Consider the following 20,377-nt stretch of genomic DNA (forward strand, 5'->3'; position numbering starts at 1 on the left):
GACTTTTCATTTCTTAACCAGCAGCCATATTAAGACAAACAGGTTGGAAGTACCATTGTAGAGGCAGTAGTTATTTAACACAGCTGCAGCTTTCAGCTTTCTAGCAATAGTGTGCAGTTTGGAAGGATTACTTTTTTTAACCAAATCTAACCTGAAGACAAACATATTCTGCTGGTGCCCTTAATTTGGTTTTCTTAATGTATTTTAGTCTCAATGGAAACCATTTACACTTCACTGCGGGAATGCAGAAATGTAGCAATACTACTAATACTGAAAATACTCTCTGTTTGCATATAACTACTTGTCAGTTCTCCTTCACAAGTAGGGTAACTTGCCTTTAACACACACAGAGGGAAGATACCAATGTTCAGTACATTCCATTTCCTAAAAACAAACCAACAAACAAAAAAGCCCCAATTCCCACCCCACCCCCCAACATCCTATTTGAAAATTAGCAATGCCTTAAATCCCTCAACTACCGTACAGAGACAGCCAGGGACAGAGCATTGAGACTTTTATTACAACTCATCCCTTGCCTGACGCAAAACAAAGCTATGCAGTGATTCCAGATCTCTCGTCCCGTTGTGTTCACTGACTTTCTTTCCACCTCGGAAAAGCAGAAGCGTAGGATATCCACGTACCTTCAAAAGACACACAAATGAAACTTGTTACTGATTTCCAGACTCACTGGTATTTATCTGACTCTGAAAAGCTACCAAACCACTCTAAATAAACAAATTGATTTAATTAAAGATAAAAAAAACCAAACAACCACACAACAAAAAAGCACCAGAACTTTCACTGCCAACCTGCAATTTCTAAAAATTGTTAAGTGGGAAAATACATGGTACTCTAGGCTCTTCCATCAGCAACTTGAAGGCCAGCTTTATCTTCCATTGTGTGGCCACCAGATCCACAAGCCAACCTTTATTTTCTAGGAAGAGAACATTTCAGTGGCTATACCACAAGACTGGTGGTTTCAGAAGGCTGCTGGCTCTCAAAGCAGGAATTCCTTCACCTTTTTCCAGTAGTGAGAATGACCAAGTCTGAGCAAACTATCAGTGAAAGAAGCCGTGCCGTCAGGTGCATTTCTGGGCTACATTTCTGTTTGCTTTTGCTAACGGAGAACACGGTTGTGCCGTCACCAGGCACCCACAACACAGCAGCCAGCTGGGCTGCATGCTGGAGCTTCTAGCTTTGGTACACAATACTATCCAGTTCATTACAGCTCTTTCACACTTACAGAAAATCTGTTGCAGACGTTACGTTCTACAGTGCAGTCTACTTCTGCTATTTTGACATCAGTCAAACCTGGAAATTGCTCTTTGGCAAGGCTCTCCCAAGTCGGAGCCAAGTTCTTACAGTGACCACACCTAGAAACAAAGAAAGAGATTTGTTTAGCAGATACACCTTCCCATTTATCTCTGTCTAACTGCGATATCTGCAAGTTGAACAAGCTGCCTTTCCCATCCCCTAATGATTTAGGCCTCCAACTCCTCTGCACTGTTATGTCAGTCAAATGAGCTAAAGAAATAGAAGTGAACGATATCCTCTAAGCACAACACTGAGGTAGTCTTCACTCTCTTCTTCTGGAATGGTATTCTGGTTGTCAGCACTTCACAGAGGAAAACAAAACCAAATAAGAAAATTTTTAAATGAAAAAACTACAGTCACATAGATACGAACGTGTTTTGAATAAGACACAGAATGTTTGTACCACTAATTAAGCTTTTTAAACAATGAATTAATTAATAATAGTTCATCAGGTAGTATATGCCATTTATGGTTAGTTTAAATGGCCTGAGTTTAATTACCTAAATGAGATTTTGATTTCCCTACTGAATTTCCTCCAGTTCCTAATTGCCTCCTTGAGTAAAGTAGCAACTCCCGGTGCTGGAAATTCAATTTTAATAGACACATTTCTCAGCACAGATTCTCTGTTTGAGATACACACTGGTAGTTGAGTGCACTTTTCCACAGGGTACACACTGAAGGACTAGCATCAGAAGAGAAAATGATGTTGTAAAATGGCAGGAATTAGAACCAAGTATTAATGTTGTTGATAGTTTGAACAAGGCTTGGCCAAGTTAGTAACTTGAACTTCTTATTGCTTTCAAGAAGAACTTCCAAAGTGCTTCAGACTTTAAGTCTGTGCTCATTCTATTCTAACCAGCTGCACCTTAACTAGGTAATTAGAACAGCCCTTTAATTGCCCTGAAGCTTGATCAGGGCATTCACAAAAACAGTGAAAGATATCTCTGCTAAAGTTCACTTAACAGAAGCCTACATATGTTTAAACCACCTTGTTAAGGTACAACACTATAAAAGCTTTTTTGACTATGCACAAAACCTAACAGAAACAGGACAGTTTTTATGCTTATCATGCAAGTTAGCAGGAATATTTATCCAAAACTAACTGAAGTACAGAACTAGCAAGCAATATAATAGTGTTTGCTGAGCCCAGTGAAAGTTAATTCACTTGGAAGAGAAAAAGGTGATTTATAGGCAGTGCACTGTAACTGTATACATAAGCATGACTTTGAGAGCTAAAACTGGCTATCAGCTACATAAATATAAGCAGTATTTTCCTAAATGGTGGCTTCCTGAACTTTACAGCCAGGGAGAGCATACTGATTAAGAACATGATTTTTTCCAGCAACACCCCATCAGATTATCACAACAAGTTGGCTAAACTGCCACGCTATTAGGAAAATGTAAATATAAATTCGCAGTTGTTTTTAGTTATCTGTGATTTTTCCATATGACTCTCAGATGGCCAACTCCACATCTTCCAACTAGAATCTTTCTGCTTTGTGCACAGGTGTCAACTGAATACTGAATTTAACAATGAGTTCTGCTGGTGGCACAGCAGAATGGGCACAGAATCTATCTCAGTCTCCCACAGTGCACAGAAAGGATAAAGTGAAGAGAGAGCAGTAAACAGAGCAAACGTGAAGGTGTGTGGAGTGGGGGCTGTTTCTTAACACAGTGGTGTCAGATACATTCCCACATCCAAAAGCAGATCTAGACATAAAACAGGCAGCAAATCACACTGCAGTAGAAAGAGTGACAACACTGGAAAAAACGGCATCATTTAGACTATACAGAAGTGAAAGTTTTCCTAGTACTTCTTTCTTACAATCAGAAACGGAGTCACACCTACTGGCAAAGTTAAGAGGCAATATTTTGATACTCCTGAGTGCATCTTGAAATAGGTTGCATTTACCTGTGTTGCTTTGCAATAGTTATGATCTACCGCCACAAATAAAAGATCTTTCTACATCCCTCGTGGGATGGCAGGTCTCAAATCAGAGATGCATTATCTTTCACAGTGACATTCAACGTAATTTTCTTCTGTCCTCCCACACTGGGTTTCTTCTTCATCCAGGAAATGGATGAGAAAGACAGCAAACAAATTTCGTGAAATTCCATCAGACATACATAGGATGAAGTCCAAAAACCAGAGAGACAAACTTGAATAATTGTTTTAGTCTCAGAAAGGAAAATATTCTGTGCTTTTCTACTACTAGGGTCTTATCCCAGCTTGAATGCTAGGCTCTGCTGGCCATGCCAGAAATGGCAGAGGCCAGATAGGAAGGACATCATTACTTTTTTTCACCCAATGCTTTCAACTCAGCGTGCACCTACACCATCTGCATCAATCATTTCTACCACAGGTTGCTGTAAGAATATATTACACAGAGCATTAAAGTCATCACTTGTGCCAATTAGTTTTTTAAACAGATATTTGAAGAATGACAGCCCATTATCCAAAGCTCCACAGTCTGTACCAATTTTCAGGTGCTCAAGTAATGCTTCCCAGAGAGGCTGGTTGTGGCACAGAGATCCCAACGCTGGCACGTTCTCCTTTCTCAACCAGCACTGCCGATAGCCTTCCTTCAGCTTCCCCTAATCAAGGCAAAGGAGCATGCTAAGCCTGTGAAGAAAGCTTTGCTCTCCTTGTTACCTGACATTAGCTGCAGGTTAACATGGTAAAGCCTCTCTGTCAGCCTTTCCACAGAGAGGAATCCCAGGAAAGCTAGAAGAGACCCAATTTTTGGCTGCAACTCTTGCCAACACACTCATTTTTCAGTTAATTTGCACTTCGGATCCAGGCAACAAATGCACTACTACAGAGGAACTCAAAGGCCTACAACAACTAACGCACAAATTAAAAGAATAACTCTGAAAAGGAGATACAAACTACTTACCATGGAGCATAGAATTTAATAAAGGTGATTCCCCTAGCAATGGTTTCATCAAAGTCTTTTTCAGAGAGAGAAAGCACTGTAGCCTGCTGAAAAAGGAAAGTAAAATCATTGTTGTATGTTTAACACTGGCCAAATGAGCATTTAGCTACCTGAGAGGGAAACTCAAACTGGGAAAGACAGCATTACTGATGGTATGAACAAGATTAAAAGCAATATACTTCACATTTACCCCTTAGCTACTTTCCATCCTTAGAGAGATCCGTATCTGAAGCAATAAAACATGCCCGTTTTCAGGGGACTTTACTAACAGGCAAACTTATATCTGCTCAAAAAAAAAAAAATCACCTTCCCTTCAATACGCTGTCATGCAAGCATTTCAAGAGCAATGATGAGAGCAGTTGGCATAAAACCTGTGATGGCTGATGGAGAGTTTGTTCCATGAGGAACTTATGGCATGCTAGAGTTGTCTTGACAGCTGATCTCCCTCTGCTATATCCCTGTGTTGCAGACACAGAGAAAGCTGTTAGCAGAAACACATATCTGGCTGCCAGGAGAACATCACCACACCACACTCACACGGACGCCATGAAGAATTTTTCCTCCTGATAACATCAGAAGCAATGGCACAGGAGAGAAGGGAGGACTGCACAGTGCTTAAAGGCAGCCTCACACATTGTATGAGAGCACAGAACCATAACTAACTGGATTTTTGTGTGACACCTTTACAGATGGGAGGGATTCAAAATAAATAAATGAGTGAATCTCGTGCCTATAAAGGTTTCAAATTCAAATGAAAGCAAAACAAACACAAGAGCGCAGCTGCCAGGATTATCAATTCTGCAGTGAAAGTTTTATGAAGAGAAGCCAAAAAGAGACTTGAACACAGACAGTGACAGCATCTGTGTTGGTCACTCTGCCTTAACACATCTGGATCATTTTTGAGTACTTTGGGTAAGTGTGGCTGCTCTGAAGCCTGACAGATATAAAAGTTCAGCTTTTGTGAAATGACTGACATGCAGTACGTCCATGTAAGATAAGAACTCACACAGGGTTGGAACACAACATTGGAACACAGATTTGGAGTCAGAACTCATGGCTTTTGCTGCCTGAGGTACCAGCTGTGGCTGCTAATCACAGTCAGTGCTTCCTGGCTACATGGGCTAGAATCCTGTAGACTCATGAGAAGAAAACCAGAACCAAGGTGTTTGAAGGTGAACAACCAACAAGTTGTGGCAATACTGAGTTGAGATGTAAAGTTGCAAAGAAAAAAAGTTTAGTACTACACTGTATCTACTATTATTTAGGAAAAAAAAAACAAAAAACAAACCTGCCTCCCCACAGTCTTTTCCCTTTTGCATGTGCAGTGGTGCAGTCAAGGTGTAAGTGGGAATTTGCATCATACATAGTTTATGTTATTTCTCTAACAGTAGAGAGTGAAGACTAATTACTTCCTGCATTGTACTAACACCAGCTTGTTAATACCTTCCAAATATGAGGTCAATTTAAAAAGTTGAGAAAGATGAAAACTGCATCTCTTAATATCACTATCTGGAAGCCACCTTACACAAGATGAGCAACCTAATTGGAAGAAGCCAAATAGGAAAGGTAATATTCTCTTGTGAGAAGCTGCATATAAGCAGCTATATATATAAATATATAAATATATAAAATATAAATATATTAATAATATTTATATTTTTAATTATGTAAATATTTATATTACGTAAGTATAATGTACATCACAAAGGAGTGTAAATCACCATCCCTTACTTTCTGGGCAGAATTGTGTTTTCCATATTTGATAAAACAGAACGCTTAAAAATTATCCCTAATTATTCTACCAGACCAATTTGATATTCAGCTGCAAGAAAAATGGCAGATGAAATGCAGAAGTGATGAAAAAAGACAGAGTTACATGACATGAAGCACAGCTATGCAAAGATGATGAAGTTATTCCTGACAGTCCTTGGCAATATTCATAAACCCTCCAGTTGCTACAAGCAGGATTAAAATAAGCCTCAAAACCCAAGGAGTTTTATTGCCACAGTGCACACTGCCCTGAGACATTTAGATCAATCTTCATCGTCTTTGCTTGTTTGCTGTTTCTGCAGAGAGTCTGTAAGAATGGAGATCTGGCTTTTTTTCAGTGGCTCAGCACTGTATGCCATCTCCTTGGGTTCAAGTGAGAATCTTGCAAGTGACATTCATCTCCCTAGCAACAAAGCATGCTGTCACACATACGGAGGTGCCAGCAGTTCAGCACACCAAAAAAAGACCACACTTACAACACTGTCTAAATCACTTACTGCAACCATTAAAATAAAAGGAGGTAGTTGTTCATTACATTCTGTAACTCAGGTTAGTAAAAGTATCAGTAAGATTTACGGCTGGATTCCCATCACTAATTGCTGAAAAGAAAATTAAGAAAATACTTGGCCCAGCTCACATCTAGAAACTGTGGGTCTAACAGAGAGAAAAACACATGGAAAACTTGGACAGGCTGCAGAAACTCTGTTAATACAGTAGCAGAGTGCAGGAGCACTTACCTCAGCCTGGGTGGGTTCTGCAGGTGGCTGTGGGGCTTCTGTGGGTTTACTTGCTGGTGGTTCTTTCCCAGAGCTCTGTAGTTGGGAATCCACATACTCCTTCAAGGAATCAAAGTCCCTCTTCCCTTTGTACTGGTCACCCTACAATTATCAAATAGCTTGTGTGAGTGTAGTTAATCTAACACAGGTGTAGGTCGCTCCAAAAGTAATGCCTCCTATTTATTCCCACAGAAGTGATAACAGCTACAAAGAGCACAATAGTACCATTTGATACAGCAAATTCCCAGTTTCAAAACAAAGACCATTAGCTCTGCATTTTCACCAGCGATGAACAAGAGCCTGCATGCTGTGCTCAGAAAAATCTGCACCAGCAGTGGTGACCCACTGGCACTGCTGCCACTGCTGAAATGCCCTACCCACCAGCTCACTGTGCTACCTTCTTGTTCATATCCATTATAGCAGGACAGGGTCAATCCACATTCATTCCTCACAGGGCTTCTGCTACCTCAATCTAACCAATAAGGGTGTTGTGATGCCAGTCAGTTATGACAGAATGGGTGACGGCATTACGGACAACAATGCTGGATGGCTGAACCAGCAGCCCTCCTCTTCCCCCATATTACTGAACAGTACAATAGTGGCTAGAAGGACTTCCAGGAATCTCTGTGTTACATTATTGGAAAGTTGCTGTTTTTGTGGGGTTTTTTTTACATTTAAATATATCGTATCAGCCCACAAACAAACATGTGATCATGATGGCAGAAAGTCACCAGGGAATACCAACACTGCCAGTGGAGACAGGCCAGTTTAATGTCAAGAGAAATACATTGTTCAAACAAATGGCTGAGATTCATATTAACCAAATACAATAGCAGTGATCTGAGCTCTTTCACTGCACCCTTTATTCACTGCAACTTAAACTTCAATAATTATGAAAAAAAAAAAAGTCTGGCTTTTGAGAAAAAACACAGCTAACTTTTCAACGCTGAGCCATTACAGTTCTGGCAAGTTATCCTGCCCTTTGTAGCCATGTTAAAAATAAAAATAAAGCAGTTGGAAAATCATGCTGGAGCAACAGCAGAACATTTCCTGTTCTTCAAACTAAATCCATGAACAGACCGAATTCTTGCTAACTGAAAATGCTTCCAACCTTGGATGTGCCATTTTGTCCAATTCGAGCTCTCTTTCAGTTACACATGATAAGCAACACTACAACTCACAGTATGTTTGCTATGTTTGCTACTGTTCACGTATGCAGCATTAAAGTATGCAGTATATAAATATTTTACTTTCCCCAGACTTCAGAACATGGTCCCTCTGAATTTCTACAAGGGAAACATCAGCTGAGTGCACAAGACCCTCACTCACAGAGTCTGCATGAAGATTTCTATAAAGGAAAATGTCCATTCTCAGACATCACTCATCAGATTGGCATCACTTACAGATAAGAACCCTTTGATACAGATTATGAAAATTGAATATATTTTTATTACTTCTATTTCATCTAGTGTTCTACAGGAGGTAGAGTCTTAAGATAAACAGAGAATTCCTCTCACATTAGCAAACTTCAGGATAGTGTTTTCTTTCAGATTTATGAACACTGCTCAGTTGTTTGCAGAGAACACTGAGCAAAACGTTCTAACTTTTATCTGTGGATCAAGTATATCTCTTCTAGTACTGGTTTGAACCTGCCACATCTTTTGTGTCACAAGTGGTCTCTCATATACAACCACTTGATCTTTTTTCCCAGGATCCAAGCATAGTCCATGTATTATTCAGGAAAACACAGTCTGAGCTTGCAGACTCACCTTTTCACCATTCCTAAACCAGAGGAGTGTAGGATAGCCACGAACTTGATTTTCAGAGCAGACCTCATAATGCTGGGTACAGTCGACCTACGTTTTGAGGAAAAAAAAAATTATAAACCATTCAGTGTGTAAAATAAACACACAATAAGCATTAGAGCCTCCCTCGTATTCAAAAATCCCAGAAAAATACATGAACAGTGAATACATAGCTTGGCAAAAGCCAGTGCCGAGTATTTTCTTGACAACAGTTATTTCAGCCTTCCAAGTAATGTTCTGGTTGTGTCGCTGGGAGGCTGTGTGTATTTTTGCTTTTATTTCAAGAGGGACAACAGAGGGAGGGAGGGATGAATAAAAAGGAGAAGAAACAGCAGCAAAGAACAATGGGAACATAAGTATTCTAGTTAAATACTTGGAATATTAACGTGCAAAGGCTTTAAAACAATGGATGAACCAATATATCTTCACCTGAAGGTAAGACTACTCTTTGAAATCAGAAGGCATGTCAACAGCTAAGAAGTTAACTTGACTCCAAAGGAAATTCCAAGTGCGTAGCACCGTTCAATTCTAATTTGTCATAAACCAATCTATAAAGTTACCTGCTCATAATCTTTCCCAAAGCAAAGCAAACAGATAACTTAGGCACTTAAGTCTTTGCTCTACACTTGGATTTTGAATTTTACACTAGAAATACTTTGACCCAGATCCCTGAAGATCAGTTCTAAACATTAAACACAACCATGCCAGCAGATAGCATTGCTGCTAAGACACTATTTCCCCAGATTACACAAAGGTCATGGTTGAACCTTCTTAGAAACAGCTGTATTTCCTGTTTAATTACAGACCTAATATCTTAGCCAACACATTTCAAATAGTTTCATAATGTATACAGTTAACCAAAACTGACTAAACATCAAGACAAATCTCAGTGGCTTTATTAGAGAGCAAATATCAGCAACAGGGACAACTGTGAACACAACAGACAATTGAACATGGCTTCTGAAAATTTCTGGTTTATATTCCTCTGGATAACAGACTGGTAACTTCAAGAAGATAGTTAAGCTAAGCAATGATTTTATCAGGCACTCCACATTCTTCAAAAGTTAATCAGCATTTACAATTTGGTGCAATGGGTATCAAAGCAACGTCAGTTTCTGATACTTTATTCTCAGAGGGGAGTGTATTTTATATCAACCTGGTCTCAACAGTAGATACATGTCTCCTCTAGAGTTTAACCATGCTGATCTGCTCTCTGCATCTGTGGCATATCTGAATTAGCAATTATCAAAGCATTTCATAGGGGAAAAAAAAAGTCAAGTTCATCACCCCTAGTAACAGCTGAAAATACTATGAGAGCAGAGATGTGCTGCTGGTTTCTTGTCTCTCTGCAGGACAGACAGCACTGCTAAGTGTCATGGAAGCTTTCAGACCAGTGAACCTATCTGAAAGCTTAAGGATATGAAAATTGAGCCCTGTCAGCTTTCCACTAGTGACAAATACAGGGAGGTTCACATCATTAGCGACCTGAACTTAGGTATGGGTCAGCAAATAAAGCCAGTAACTAGAATTGCCAGACCACCTGCATACCTCTGCACAGAAGTCACTCCATGTACAAATATCAAGCTCCCATGGTAAATACACCACAGAATCTGGTTATCATCCCTAAGAGAAATAGTAAAGCAGGACAAGGTATCAGTTTTTAGGGTGGGAGACCCCCTGAAAACTTTAGAAAGCTCAATGGGAATAAACAGGAAAAATTTAAAAAGTATTTAGACTTATTCCCAAGTCTCTCTGAAACACAGGGAGGAGTTTGCAATGTTTCCAACAAGTTCTTGTTTAAAATGAGGGAGTCCTGTTAATTGTAACTAAATAACCATCTCTTCCAACATAAAGTAGAACACTGAATGTGTGAGAAGAAAATAACCATCATAAAATTAAAACAGGAACTATGAATATGAAGAGATTTAAAAGCTATTATTTGCAAATCACAGAATGAACAGCACGGCAGTTGATTGAAACATCTGTATGCAAAAACATCTGCAAATTAAGAAAAGAGTACGTCACCCACCTTGCCAATCTTTACAGTTTCTGAATGTTCAAAGGCCAGAGCCAGCTGTTCCCAAGTTGGGGCCAAAGCCTTGCAGTGACCACACCAAGGGGCAAAGAATTTGATGAAGTGATTACCTTTGAAGTCAAAGAAAAAGATTTAACTCTTTTGGAATTAATTTGGCTGCCATTAAAGGCTAGGCATTAATCTCTGTCTGCAAATTTATCATGGTATTTCCTGGGTTAAAGATAGGAAACACTGTGAATAAAAAGCCAGGGCAGAATATTTCAGCAATTAGGTTTTCAAAACTGTATGCAGTCCCTCAGTGTTGCCAATTTCCCTGAAGATCCAAGCAGCTTTACAGACTCAAGCCAACAAATGAAGTAGTAGAACTACTACTAAACCTAACAGTCTTCTAGAATATCTAATTCTACTATGTCAATCCCTTGCCCTATTACACAGTAGAAAGAACCAAGGCATGTGTGTTTGTAACAGCATAAAGCAAAGTATAGATTAGACTTCAATGTACAAATTTCTAGGCAAACACCACTGCTCTGTGTCCAAGAGCTGCCTAAATAATTTTCTTCATCTTACAATTCTCTCTGTTTCTATCTTGCAAAAACTGCTGCTTTTGTAGAATTTCATGGCATTTTACAGAGAGGAGAGTCTCTCTGCTGCCTCACACTAATATATTGTTTAAAATCATTATCCTAATTGCAGATTACCAGAATATGTGATATCCTATCATTAGAATTACTATTAATTCAAGTTGCTGCCTGCTTTTGCACACATCAAAGCAATGCTCTCTTAATACAAAATAAAAATGAATTTAATTAAACCAAAAACAAAACAAAACAAACAAAAAAAACAATTTGAAGGAAAAAAACAGTGATTGTGGGAAAACTTTAACAGAATTACAATCCTTTGAGAACCACTGTGGGGGCTAGAATTTCTAGAATTTCTGGTTCAGGGGGTTGTTCACAGAAGAAGGTCAGGCAAGAGATACCACAAAAATCACTAGGAAATGTAAACTGCAAAAGTACTTTAGTCTTAACTTGCCTATTGTGTACCAGGAATACCTTCAAAAATGATTGACTAGCTCTGCTTTGATCAAGTAAAGACAATACTGAAATTTCTCATGAATTAATTAAGAACATACAGTCAAAAACAGCTATTCTGTATCATTTACTCTGTGATACTCTCTTCTGATTGAAAGAAAATAAATGTATCTTCTAGCCCCAGAGCACAGAAAAGGTAGACAGAAACTGTTTTTAAGAACCAAAGTCAACCTTCCAAGCAGAACTCCTAAGCCTTCAGCTAAATTTAAGCACTGTTGAAGTCAAGAGAGGACAACAGCCTTACAGATGATCATAAAGCTGCTCGACTATCAGGTATCACCGTGAGAATACCTCCTCCAATCATATATGAAAGCCAATGGACACATATTAAAACATTCATGCATGCACTAAACAACTGACAGAATCTTCTCAAACTGTTTAATGGTTTGTGTTTCCCTGATGGCTGAATGAAGAATCTCCTGTAATTTCCACGTAATTCTCTGATAAGGCACACGTACAGGGAAATTTGCTGCAGAAAATCCTTCTTTACATTTTATATGATTCTAATTAATTAATTGGTTTCTTCAGGAAGCTTTAATGTCTGTTTCATTCACGTTATCACATGGGCATAAGCAGTTAATTTAATCTGGCCTTAACTCTACTGTCTTCTGGTTGGAGTGCTGTTCTTATGCTTTCTACTGGCGTGCAAAGTGTATGTAAATAAACTACAGCATTTTTACCCAGCATGTAGGTTCATCCTCTTTACTGAGGCATTACTGGAAAATTAACTGGGAAGGAGGCACGTTAAGAACTAATATTTCTGCTTCCCACTTCCCACTAGGCAGGTCTCTGTAAACAAGTCTCTCGTGCTTATGAAAGAGGTTACCTTCTGCTATGTGCGTCTTGAAATTGTCTGCTGAGAGTTCATACATTCCCTGCTTAGGTTCAGGGGCTTTTGGTGGTTCCACAGTAGATTCTGAATCCTATTCAAGAGGGAAGTACATTTCATGAATTAGTTAAGCATTTAATGTAAACTTATTAAAAAGATCACTGTTTGTGCATAATCATTTTCTAATTGTGCTCAGCATGTAGTTATATCTTGATTAGCAACAGCAATTAAAAATTCGGTTTTAGGCAAGGCTTGTCTAATATATATAAGTGCTAACTCAACGGTTCTCCTAGAGATGATATTAGTTTAACTTATTTAACCAATTAGTTTAATCCCTTCCTGTAGACTACAGCATTATCAGCTAATAATCAAGCTAAAGATAGCATCCCACATTGTTAAGAGGAAATTATGCAATTTATCCTCTATTATAGACAAGTCACTTTTCTTACTCCAGAGATATTATAGCCTGAAGGTGCTAAATGAATTGATATAAAGAATTCAATCTTCAAACATCAAAATGCTAAACGTTAAAAACTGCACTATGTACTTACTGTAGTTTTAAATACAGGCACAAAATATAGCTCATAGGATATCAGATTTTATTATTATTCTAACTTACGTGGAAGCTGCTCCACATCGTTTTCTCACTTGACTTTTATTCTCAGGAGCAGATTTTCTGCCAGAGACCGAAACCTAACCTATAGATAGAACAGCAAGTCTGCAGAAGGAAATATTTCCTTTTCCTATTCCCTTTCCACTTACAGATGGTTCCCCATTTAGTTTTTCCAACATCCAGTTTTCCAGCGTCTGGAAGTCTCTAGGGCCTTGGTATTTCAGAGGTTCTTGTCCTGGTTTAAGCAGCTTTAAACTAAAGGATTAAAATGCAGAAAAGAGTGAGGTAAAAATTCACACGTGTGAAACATTCCAAGGAAGTTGAGACGCTTTATTAATTCACAGCAATTCAGCTCTCTTGATTATTCCCAATAATTCATTTCAACACCACACACCTCCCTCAACTTGAAGGGTAACTTCTAGAACTTAGGACTCTTTTTCATTCCCATATCAATTTTTACAGGGGATTTAAAAAACAACCAGTTTTTCATTCTTCTTTAATATTTTTCTTTCTCTTCTCATTTCACAAGTTGTAAAGAAATGAACATATGAAAGTGCTGAAAAGCAACACAATGCAAGTAATATTACGTATCCCAAGGTGATAACAGATAACCATTCAATTCTTCCTTACTCAGAGTCTCTGCCATTCTTTCTATTTTTGTAAGGAACAGTGCCACAACATAAACTATACAAACATACAAAGGCAACCAGCGTTTGCTTCTGGGGATACTAAAATAAAGTTGCAAACTTCATTGTTTCTTGGTATTTCTAGCGGAACTAAGCCACAGATTGCCCTTAAGGACAATTCCTATTTCAATGAGGACTTTGCTATTTATAACTCTCAGCTTCTAATCAGTGGCACTCATCTGCGTCAAAGCAAATGTAGCCACGGGTGGATGTCATGTTCAGCCTGTTGCTGAGGTCAGCAGTAGCACCAGGCAAAGAGAGCCCAGGGAAGGAAACTGAAAAGCATGGGCTGTGGAAGGTGCTTGAGAACAGGGTACTATGAGAGAGGAGGATAATTCTGGACTTTATTTGAACAGTTCATCTCCAAGACATAACACAGTTTCTTCGGAAGAAAGAAGAGCAAGAGTAGCATATATCACATCATACTTGGCAAGACAGTAAAAAGGATTAAATGGAATATAAGAGATTCACGGGGCTACAGAGAAAACTACCAAAACACAGAGCTAAGAAATTAGTTTCAACAAGTTGGCAGAAGATCATGGAAAACTCAAACAGAATGACACAGGACCAGATCTCCTTCTATACTTACGTAGGGTATCCTCGGACGCCAAATTCAGAGCACAGAGGAGTGTCTGTAGTACAATCCACTTTAACAACATAGACCTGTGGGTTTTCCATGTTGTTGTATTTATCTCCCAGATCATTCCAAGTTGGCTGGAGACGCTGGCAATGTCCACACCTGCAACAGAATGAACAAAATATTTCCTTACAGTTGTTCTCTTTAGAAGGGAATGAATCCTTGGAAAAGCCATACACAAAATAATCAGAGATGCTGATACATTTAAAAATAGCTAAGTTGGACATCTTCCATACTCAAACGCTGCTACAGTAAGTAACAGTGAATAGTACCATGTATCGTGTGACAACACTGCAAATGCCTTGTAAAAACCATCAAGAGAAGGCCTACTGAGCACCTTCTGAACCTAGAGATGCTATTAAGAAAAGCAGTCTGCATTTCCCAGCTGCCTAGAATTAAAATCACACGAGGCTGACCAGCTTTCTATACTCTCCAACATTTGAAAGTACCGTGTCTTTTAAGCAGCAGGAAAGAAGTCTTTCCAGAAGGATTTCCATTTCTCTTTAATGGCTGCTTTTGCCAATCTTTCAGTGCATCTAGAAATACACAACTGAATTAACCAGAAAACTTTTCAACTAGTATGAAAGCTGTTTTTGCCCTTGACATGACCTAGAAGGTCTACTTTTTAACAATTAAAACAGCATTAGGATGTCAGGGGAAATTGTTTCTTATTCCCTTCAGATCTTCCATTTAAAACAACTTCACTCATACAATTGGCTTTGAGCCCACTCGGAAAATCTGCACAGATTCACACCTTTCCAGCTTCTCTGGTTCACTGAGACAAAAAACATCACCATCTCTCAATCTTGATAAGATTCTGTTGCAGTTGGTCATACTGGGGGCATATATTCCCGCCACGTAGAGGAATATAACCTCATTCTGAATTATAATGGTGAAGGAATACAATGTGTATTACTAAACTTAAATAATTCTTAAATATTTAACTTCAGACTGAAAACTGTCAACTCTCCATGGATGGAGCTCCAAGAGGATGACTTGGGATTCTCAGTGAACACTGACTGGTGCTCAATAACTGGGAATGGAAATCTGTGAAAGGAAATCTCAAGTAATTCACACTTTTTCTTTTTTTAAAATTTTTTTAAGTACACAACAGAACTACCTTATTCCTATTTAACACTGTGATCTTTGCTCTACACAGTTCACCATTCCCTTCCTTCTTCAGATTATATGAGCTGAAATTGAAAATAAAGCAAGAAAAAGGCTCATATCTGAATCAGAAACAAACTAGTTAGTCATTCTCTGTTTTCATAAAAATTCAGTTTATATTTAAAGAAGTAAAAGGCAAGACTGTCCCCGAAATACTTTCTTCTAGAATGCCTAAGATATAACTGGAGACTATATAAAACCTGAGAATTCAAAACCAAAGACAGCAAGCCTGCATAACATTATGCATCTTTCTTAGTCCCATGCATATACAGTTATCCTCCCCATTTTATATCAGAGGGACTGGAAGAGAAGAGCAGCCAGAAGGGATGGTAGAGAGCTATCAACAAGCAGCTCTGCCTTTCCTCCCCTACATAATCTGTGTTTATAAAGATAAATCAATACGCAAAAGAAATGCTACAGAAAAGATTCAGATTGCTGAGAACAAAACAAAACAAAAATCCTTCTTCTTGTACACTACTAACATCAGGACATAAGGAGAGAGCTTTTTTTTTTTGTAAGAGTCTGCAGCTAAGTTGATCATCTGAACTCTAACCAATCAGTGCTTCTCCCCTGGAAGACCTGACAGTGGACTTCCTAGGCTAGGATTGGCTAGTGAGGAACAAAGACATTTTTGGATGTCACCAGCACATCCACAGTTCTGCACTTAGCTAAGGTAACTCCACAGCAAGACATGATGCAAATCATCACCTAACTTAAAAACACCCACATACCCTAGGTTAGGTAGGCGCAAGCATCTTAGAACCAGCCCCCTCTGGACAAGAGAGTCCAGCCAAGATCAATTCCAGTCAAGATTTCAATACAACCACAACAAACTCTGGCAATCCAGCATGCTAATGCTTCAGTTCAGTTGACTTCAAGAATATGCTGAAAGATCACAGTGGTCAAAATAAGGCAATGAAACTACTCATCTAAGAGTCCTTCCAACTAAGGAATCGGGGAAACTTCCCTTTTCTGTAGGCACACAACTGGCTAGGCCAAAATCTTAAGCTATTTGGTATCATTGAGAGTCAAACCTGTTCAAGCGTAGATACCAAGGAATACAAGCTGATGATCAAAAATCTGATGGCAAATGACCTGGTGTGCTTTTCATTTTATTTATTTGTATTGGCCCACAGTACTCAAAACAAATGTGAGACCTTATTGGTGCTGCTGCTATAAGAATAGGAAGAGGGAGGCCCATGGCAATGTTTGTTTGAAGAATTCTGCAGAAGAGGTTGGTCCTGTTTATCTCAACTCATTGTCAGCCTTCATTATCTAACATTACCAGCACCTCTAACAATCCCAAAGAAAATTCAACTGAACGTTGTAGAATTTGCTAGGCTTCTCCTTCACTAACTAAATGGACCAGTGTCAAAATGCCTGCATCAGTGAGAAGCACAAGGAGATTAGCACATTGGAACCAACTAGCAGTATGGCTGTCGGTTCTAACAGAAGAGTCTACAGTCCGTTCTGAGGCTGTTAGACTGCCATCTGACATTACCAATGATAAAACTACTAGTGTATATACGCATCTCCCTCCAGCATCTGTTCCCCTCGCTTCCCCTTGAACATAAAACCTGGACCTGTTGCTGCCTGTCAGGAGCCAGAAGTCCAGACCAAGGACCTGGTGTTGAGACCCAGGAATTTGGATTAGGCACGTTAAGCATGAGAGTAATGTTCAGAGAAGCTGGAGCAAATGTGGGAAAGGACACAGCTTCCTCACATGCATGCTGGGCAGAAATCTGCAACCCTCCCAAGGGCACAGAGTGGTCCAAGTTTGCAAGGCCAGAGCTCTCTCTGATGCACAGTGAGGATGTGAAACATATGCTGGACTCTGCAATGGCCTTCTTGGCACAGGGTCTCCTACAACTGTGATCCTAGACGAAAGCCCATATGGCTTCAGAGATGCCCGTGAAACAGTCAGTTGAAGCTTGAACGCAAACATTACCTCCTGAGCACTCCTGCTCTGCATAGGAATTTCTTACTTTCAAAGATGCTTCACCAGCAAGTTGGGCTTCCTCCGTTTTGTAACTTTCAGTGAGCAAAGGAAAATTTCAGGCTCTTTCAAGCTTTTACTTAACTTCTCGATGTCATAAACAAGTCAATGGCAGTAACAAAAAAAAAAAAAAAAAAATTCATTTCTTAAAGGAAATACTTCTCTAGCTTTGATTTCAAAGAGTATCATGACATACGTGCGCCTCAGTGGCACCAGGTACCAAAAGTTTGCAGTAGGCACGTTTCAGTCCAAAGCTAAGACATCATTCCATTATCTCAACCTAAGAAAACTTGGGGAGGAAAAGCAGCAACCCTGACAACAAAACTTGTAATGACACTACTAGATAAGTCAGAGATGGATTTAAAAAAGGAGAGAGTGAAGCAGAAAAGGAGAACAAGAGCAACCACTGCAGAGGCCCAGAGATGAGAACTACTGTCCCACTGACTGCTGTAATGCCCATCCAAGTCCTGTTCTTAGGCTCTGACTATTCTCGTGTCCAACGTGCCAGTCTAGAACAAGAACCTAGTGAGTATCTTGCAGATATGGTAGCTCCCCAGCTCTGCCACTATTACCTGCGGCCTGAGGGACTTCCATTTATACTGCTTGGAAGCTTTCATTTCTATTACTTTCGCAGCAAACTTATCCTCACATCTGCAGCAGTAAAGAGGACTAAACTTCTTCAAGAAAGTATCTACAAGGCCGGGGACGCGGGAGCATGGAAGTCAGCAAAGCCTCCGCTTCGTTAGTACAACGAAAGCCCTCGGTCTGCGTGCAAAGCTGCTGCAGGCTCCCCGCACGGGCTCCCCGTCCCACCGCCGTGACAGGGCTGCTCCGCGCCATCCCCATCCAGCCCAGCCCACCCCAGCTGCCTCCCCTCGGCGGAGGGTCCCATTTTAGGGCCGGAGGTCCCGGTCCGGGCGCGGCGATTCGCACCAGGCTTCACCCCGTCCCCGGCCCGGCCCTCCGCTGCCGCCATTCACCACGTGTGCCGCCCCTCGCCCGGCGGAAGGCGCACGGAGCGACCCCAAGGCCTCCCCGGCCCGGCCGCCTCCCGGCGCCACGTCAACGGGGGAAGAGGCGGGCTGGGAGACGCCGCGCAGGGCCAGGCCAGGCCGAGCCGAGCCGTGCCGTGCCGGCCCTCCCGGCGCTCCGATACCCACCACGGGGCGAAGAACATGACGAAGTGCGGGGCGGCGGCGGCGCCGTGCCGCAGCATCTCGGCGCTGTAGAGGTGCCGCGCGTGCGGGTCCGCCTCCGGCTCCGGCTCGGCCCGCACCGACCCTCCGCAAAGCACGGGGCCGAGCGCGGCCCAGGCGAGCAGGCGGCACCAGGCCGGGCCGGAGCGCAGCGAAGCCATGGCAGCGACGAGGCAGCGAGCAGCGAAAAGCCCCGGGCGGCCGCCGCCGCCTCCCTCCCTGCCCGCCCGCCGCCGCCGGCCCCGCCCTCTGTGCCGCCCGCCCCGCAACCCTTCGCTCCGGCACCGGGCTGCGTGGGGAAGTGGAGCGGGTGAAAAGCGACGCGTTTGCGAGAGCCGTCGCTAAGAGCTCACAGTAATCGCAGAGAGGGCAAAAAATGAAAGCTACGCCTAATTTTATTTCCAACGTTCAAATTAGCCTTGAAAGGTACGGCCTCTTCCAAAAATCTTTGTAAGTGAAGCGGTTGCAAAATACTGGTACTGTGTTTACCACCAAGCTTGAAAAAAAAGCCAGCTGGGATAGTCCAGTGCATTAACCTGTACCACATTAAGTACCAGTCTACTAACTTTCTCTTCAAACGAGTTTATCTTCCCTTATTTCTGTACTGACCAACTTCAGTGACTGAATAATCATTAATTCAAAAAGAAAAAGGAGAAATGTAGATTATCCCCCCTCTTCAGCATATGAAAAAGTACCAACAAAACCCCGTAGGCAAAAATAGCAATACAGAGAGGGTGAGAATGAGTAATTCTAAGTCTTTGAAGAGCCATGTCTCGATACCAACAGGTGAGCTCTCCAACCACAGGCAGCACCTTCTCAAGTTATTTTTCATGCGAGGTTATTTTCGTTGTTTCACTCTGTACATCTAGCACGTTTAAAAATAGGCTTTTTCATTAAATTAAGCATTTCTATGACCTTAATTAAATAATAGGTTAGTGAAAAGCCATTTTAAAATCATTTTTAATAAATTCGTAAATCCCCTGCAGTGCAGTAAGATATAGATCACATAAAAATGACAGAAATAAATACAGTATTACTTTCAGATGTAGTAGAAATAGAAGTACGGTTCATAATTCCCAGGGTGAGCAGGAGAGCCGAGGCAGGTCACAGCTGAGCTCTCTTTAATCAGCAAGAAGTGCGGCTAGGTCAGAACTGCCAATAAGAATGAATCTGCCTTTGCAATTACCTCATTCCTCTCCGTAAAATGCTAATAAAATTGATATTGATAATGTAAATCAGTGTTTCCAGCTTGCTGATTTAGAACTTGATTAAAATCAAATTGCTCCAGCCCTCTGCTCCCTCTGCCTCTGGAGCTGATGAACTTTATTTTCAGCTCTTGCCCTCCTCCCATTAACTGTGTTAGTACACAGCAGAGCTGGGGGAGAATAGCAGCCACAGCTTTGTAGTTCTTCATAGGACCCCCACAGAGGTCTCACCCATCCCAAACCATAATCACATCCCATCACGCAAGGTAAATGTGTGCCAGATAAGCATGAATAAGACTTCAGCCAGTCAACAACATCCAT

General features: G+C 40.8%; 1 protein-coding gene across 2 annotated transcripts; it reads right to left on the reverse strand.

Moving 5' to 3' along the window:
* Positions 1–501: 501 nt before the first annotated feature.
* TXNDC5 (thioredoxin domain containing 5) lies at positions 502–19,085 on the reverse strand. Of its 2 annotated transcripts, none has more exons than XM_048940888.1 (10): positions 18,816–19,085; positions 14,445–14,594; positions 13,319–13,424; positions 12,554–12,650; positions 10,631–10,746; positions 8,566–8,652; positions 6,758–6,898; positions 4,212–4,294; positions 1,244–1,373; positions 502–641 (listed from the first exon to the last, which is right to left on the reverse strand). In XM_048940888.1, exons 1-10 carry the CDS (start codon positions 19,010–19,012, stop codon positions 519–521), a joined length of 1,230 nt encoding a protein of 409 aa, XP_048796845.1. In that variant the 5' UTR covers positions 19,013–19,085; the 3' UTR covers positions 502–518. The 2 variants fall into 2 exon arrangements, with proteins under 2 accessions (XP_048796845.1, XP_048796844.1); XM_048940887.1 differs by having other exon boundaries at positions 4,212–4,297.
* Between the last annotated feature and the right edge of the window lie 1,292 nt (positions 19,086–20,377).

Source organism: Lagopus muta, chromosome 3, assembly GCF_023343835.1.
Source record: "Lagopus muta isolate bLagMut1 chromosome 3, bLagMut1 primary, whole genome shotgun sequence".
Lineage (NCBI taxonomy): Eukaryota > Metazoa > Chordata > Aves > Galliformes > Phasianidae > Lagopus > Lagopus muta.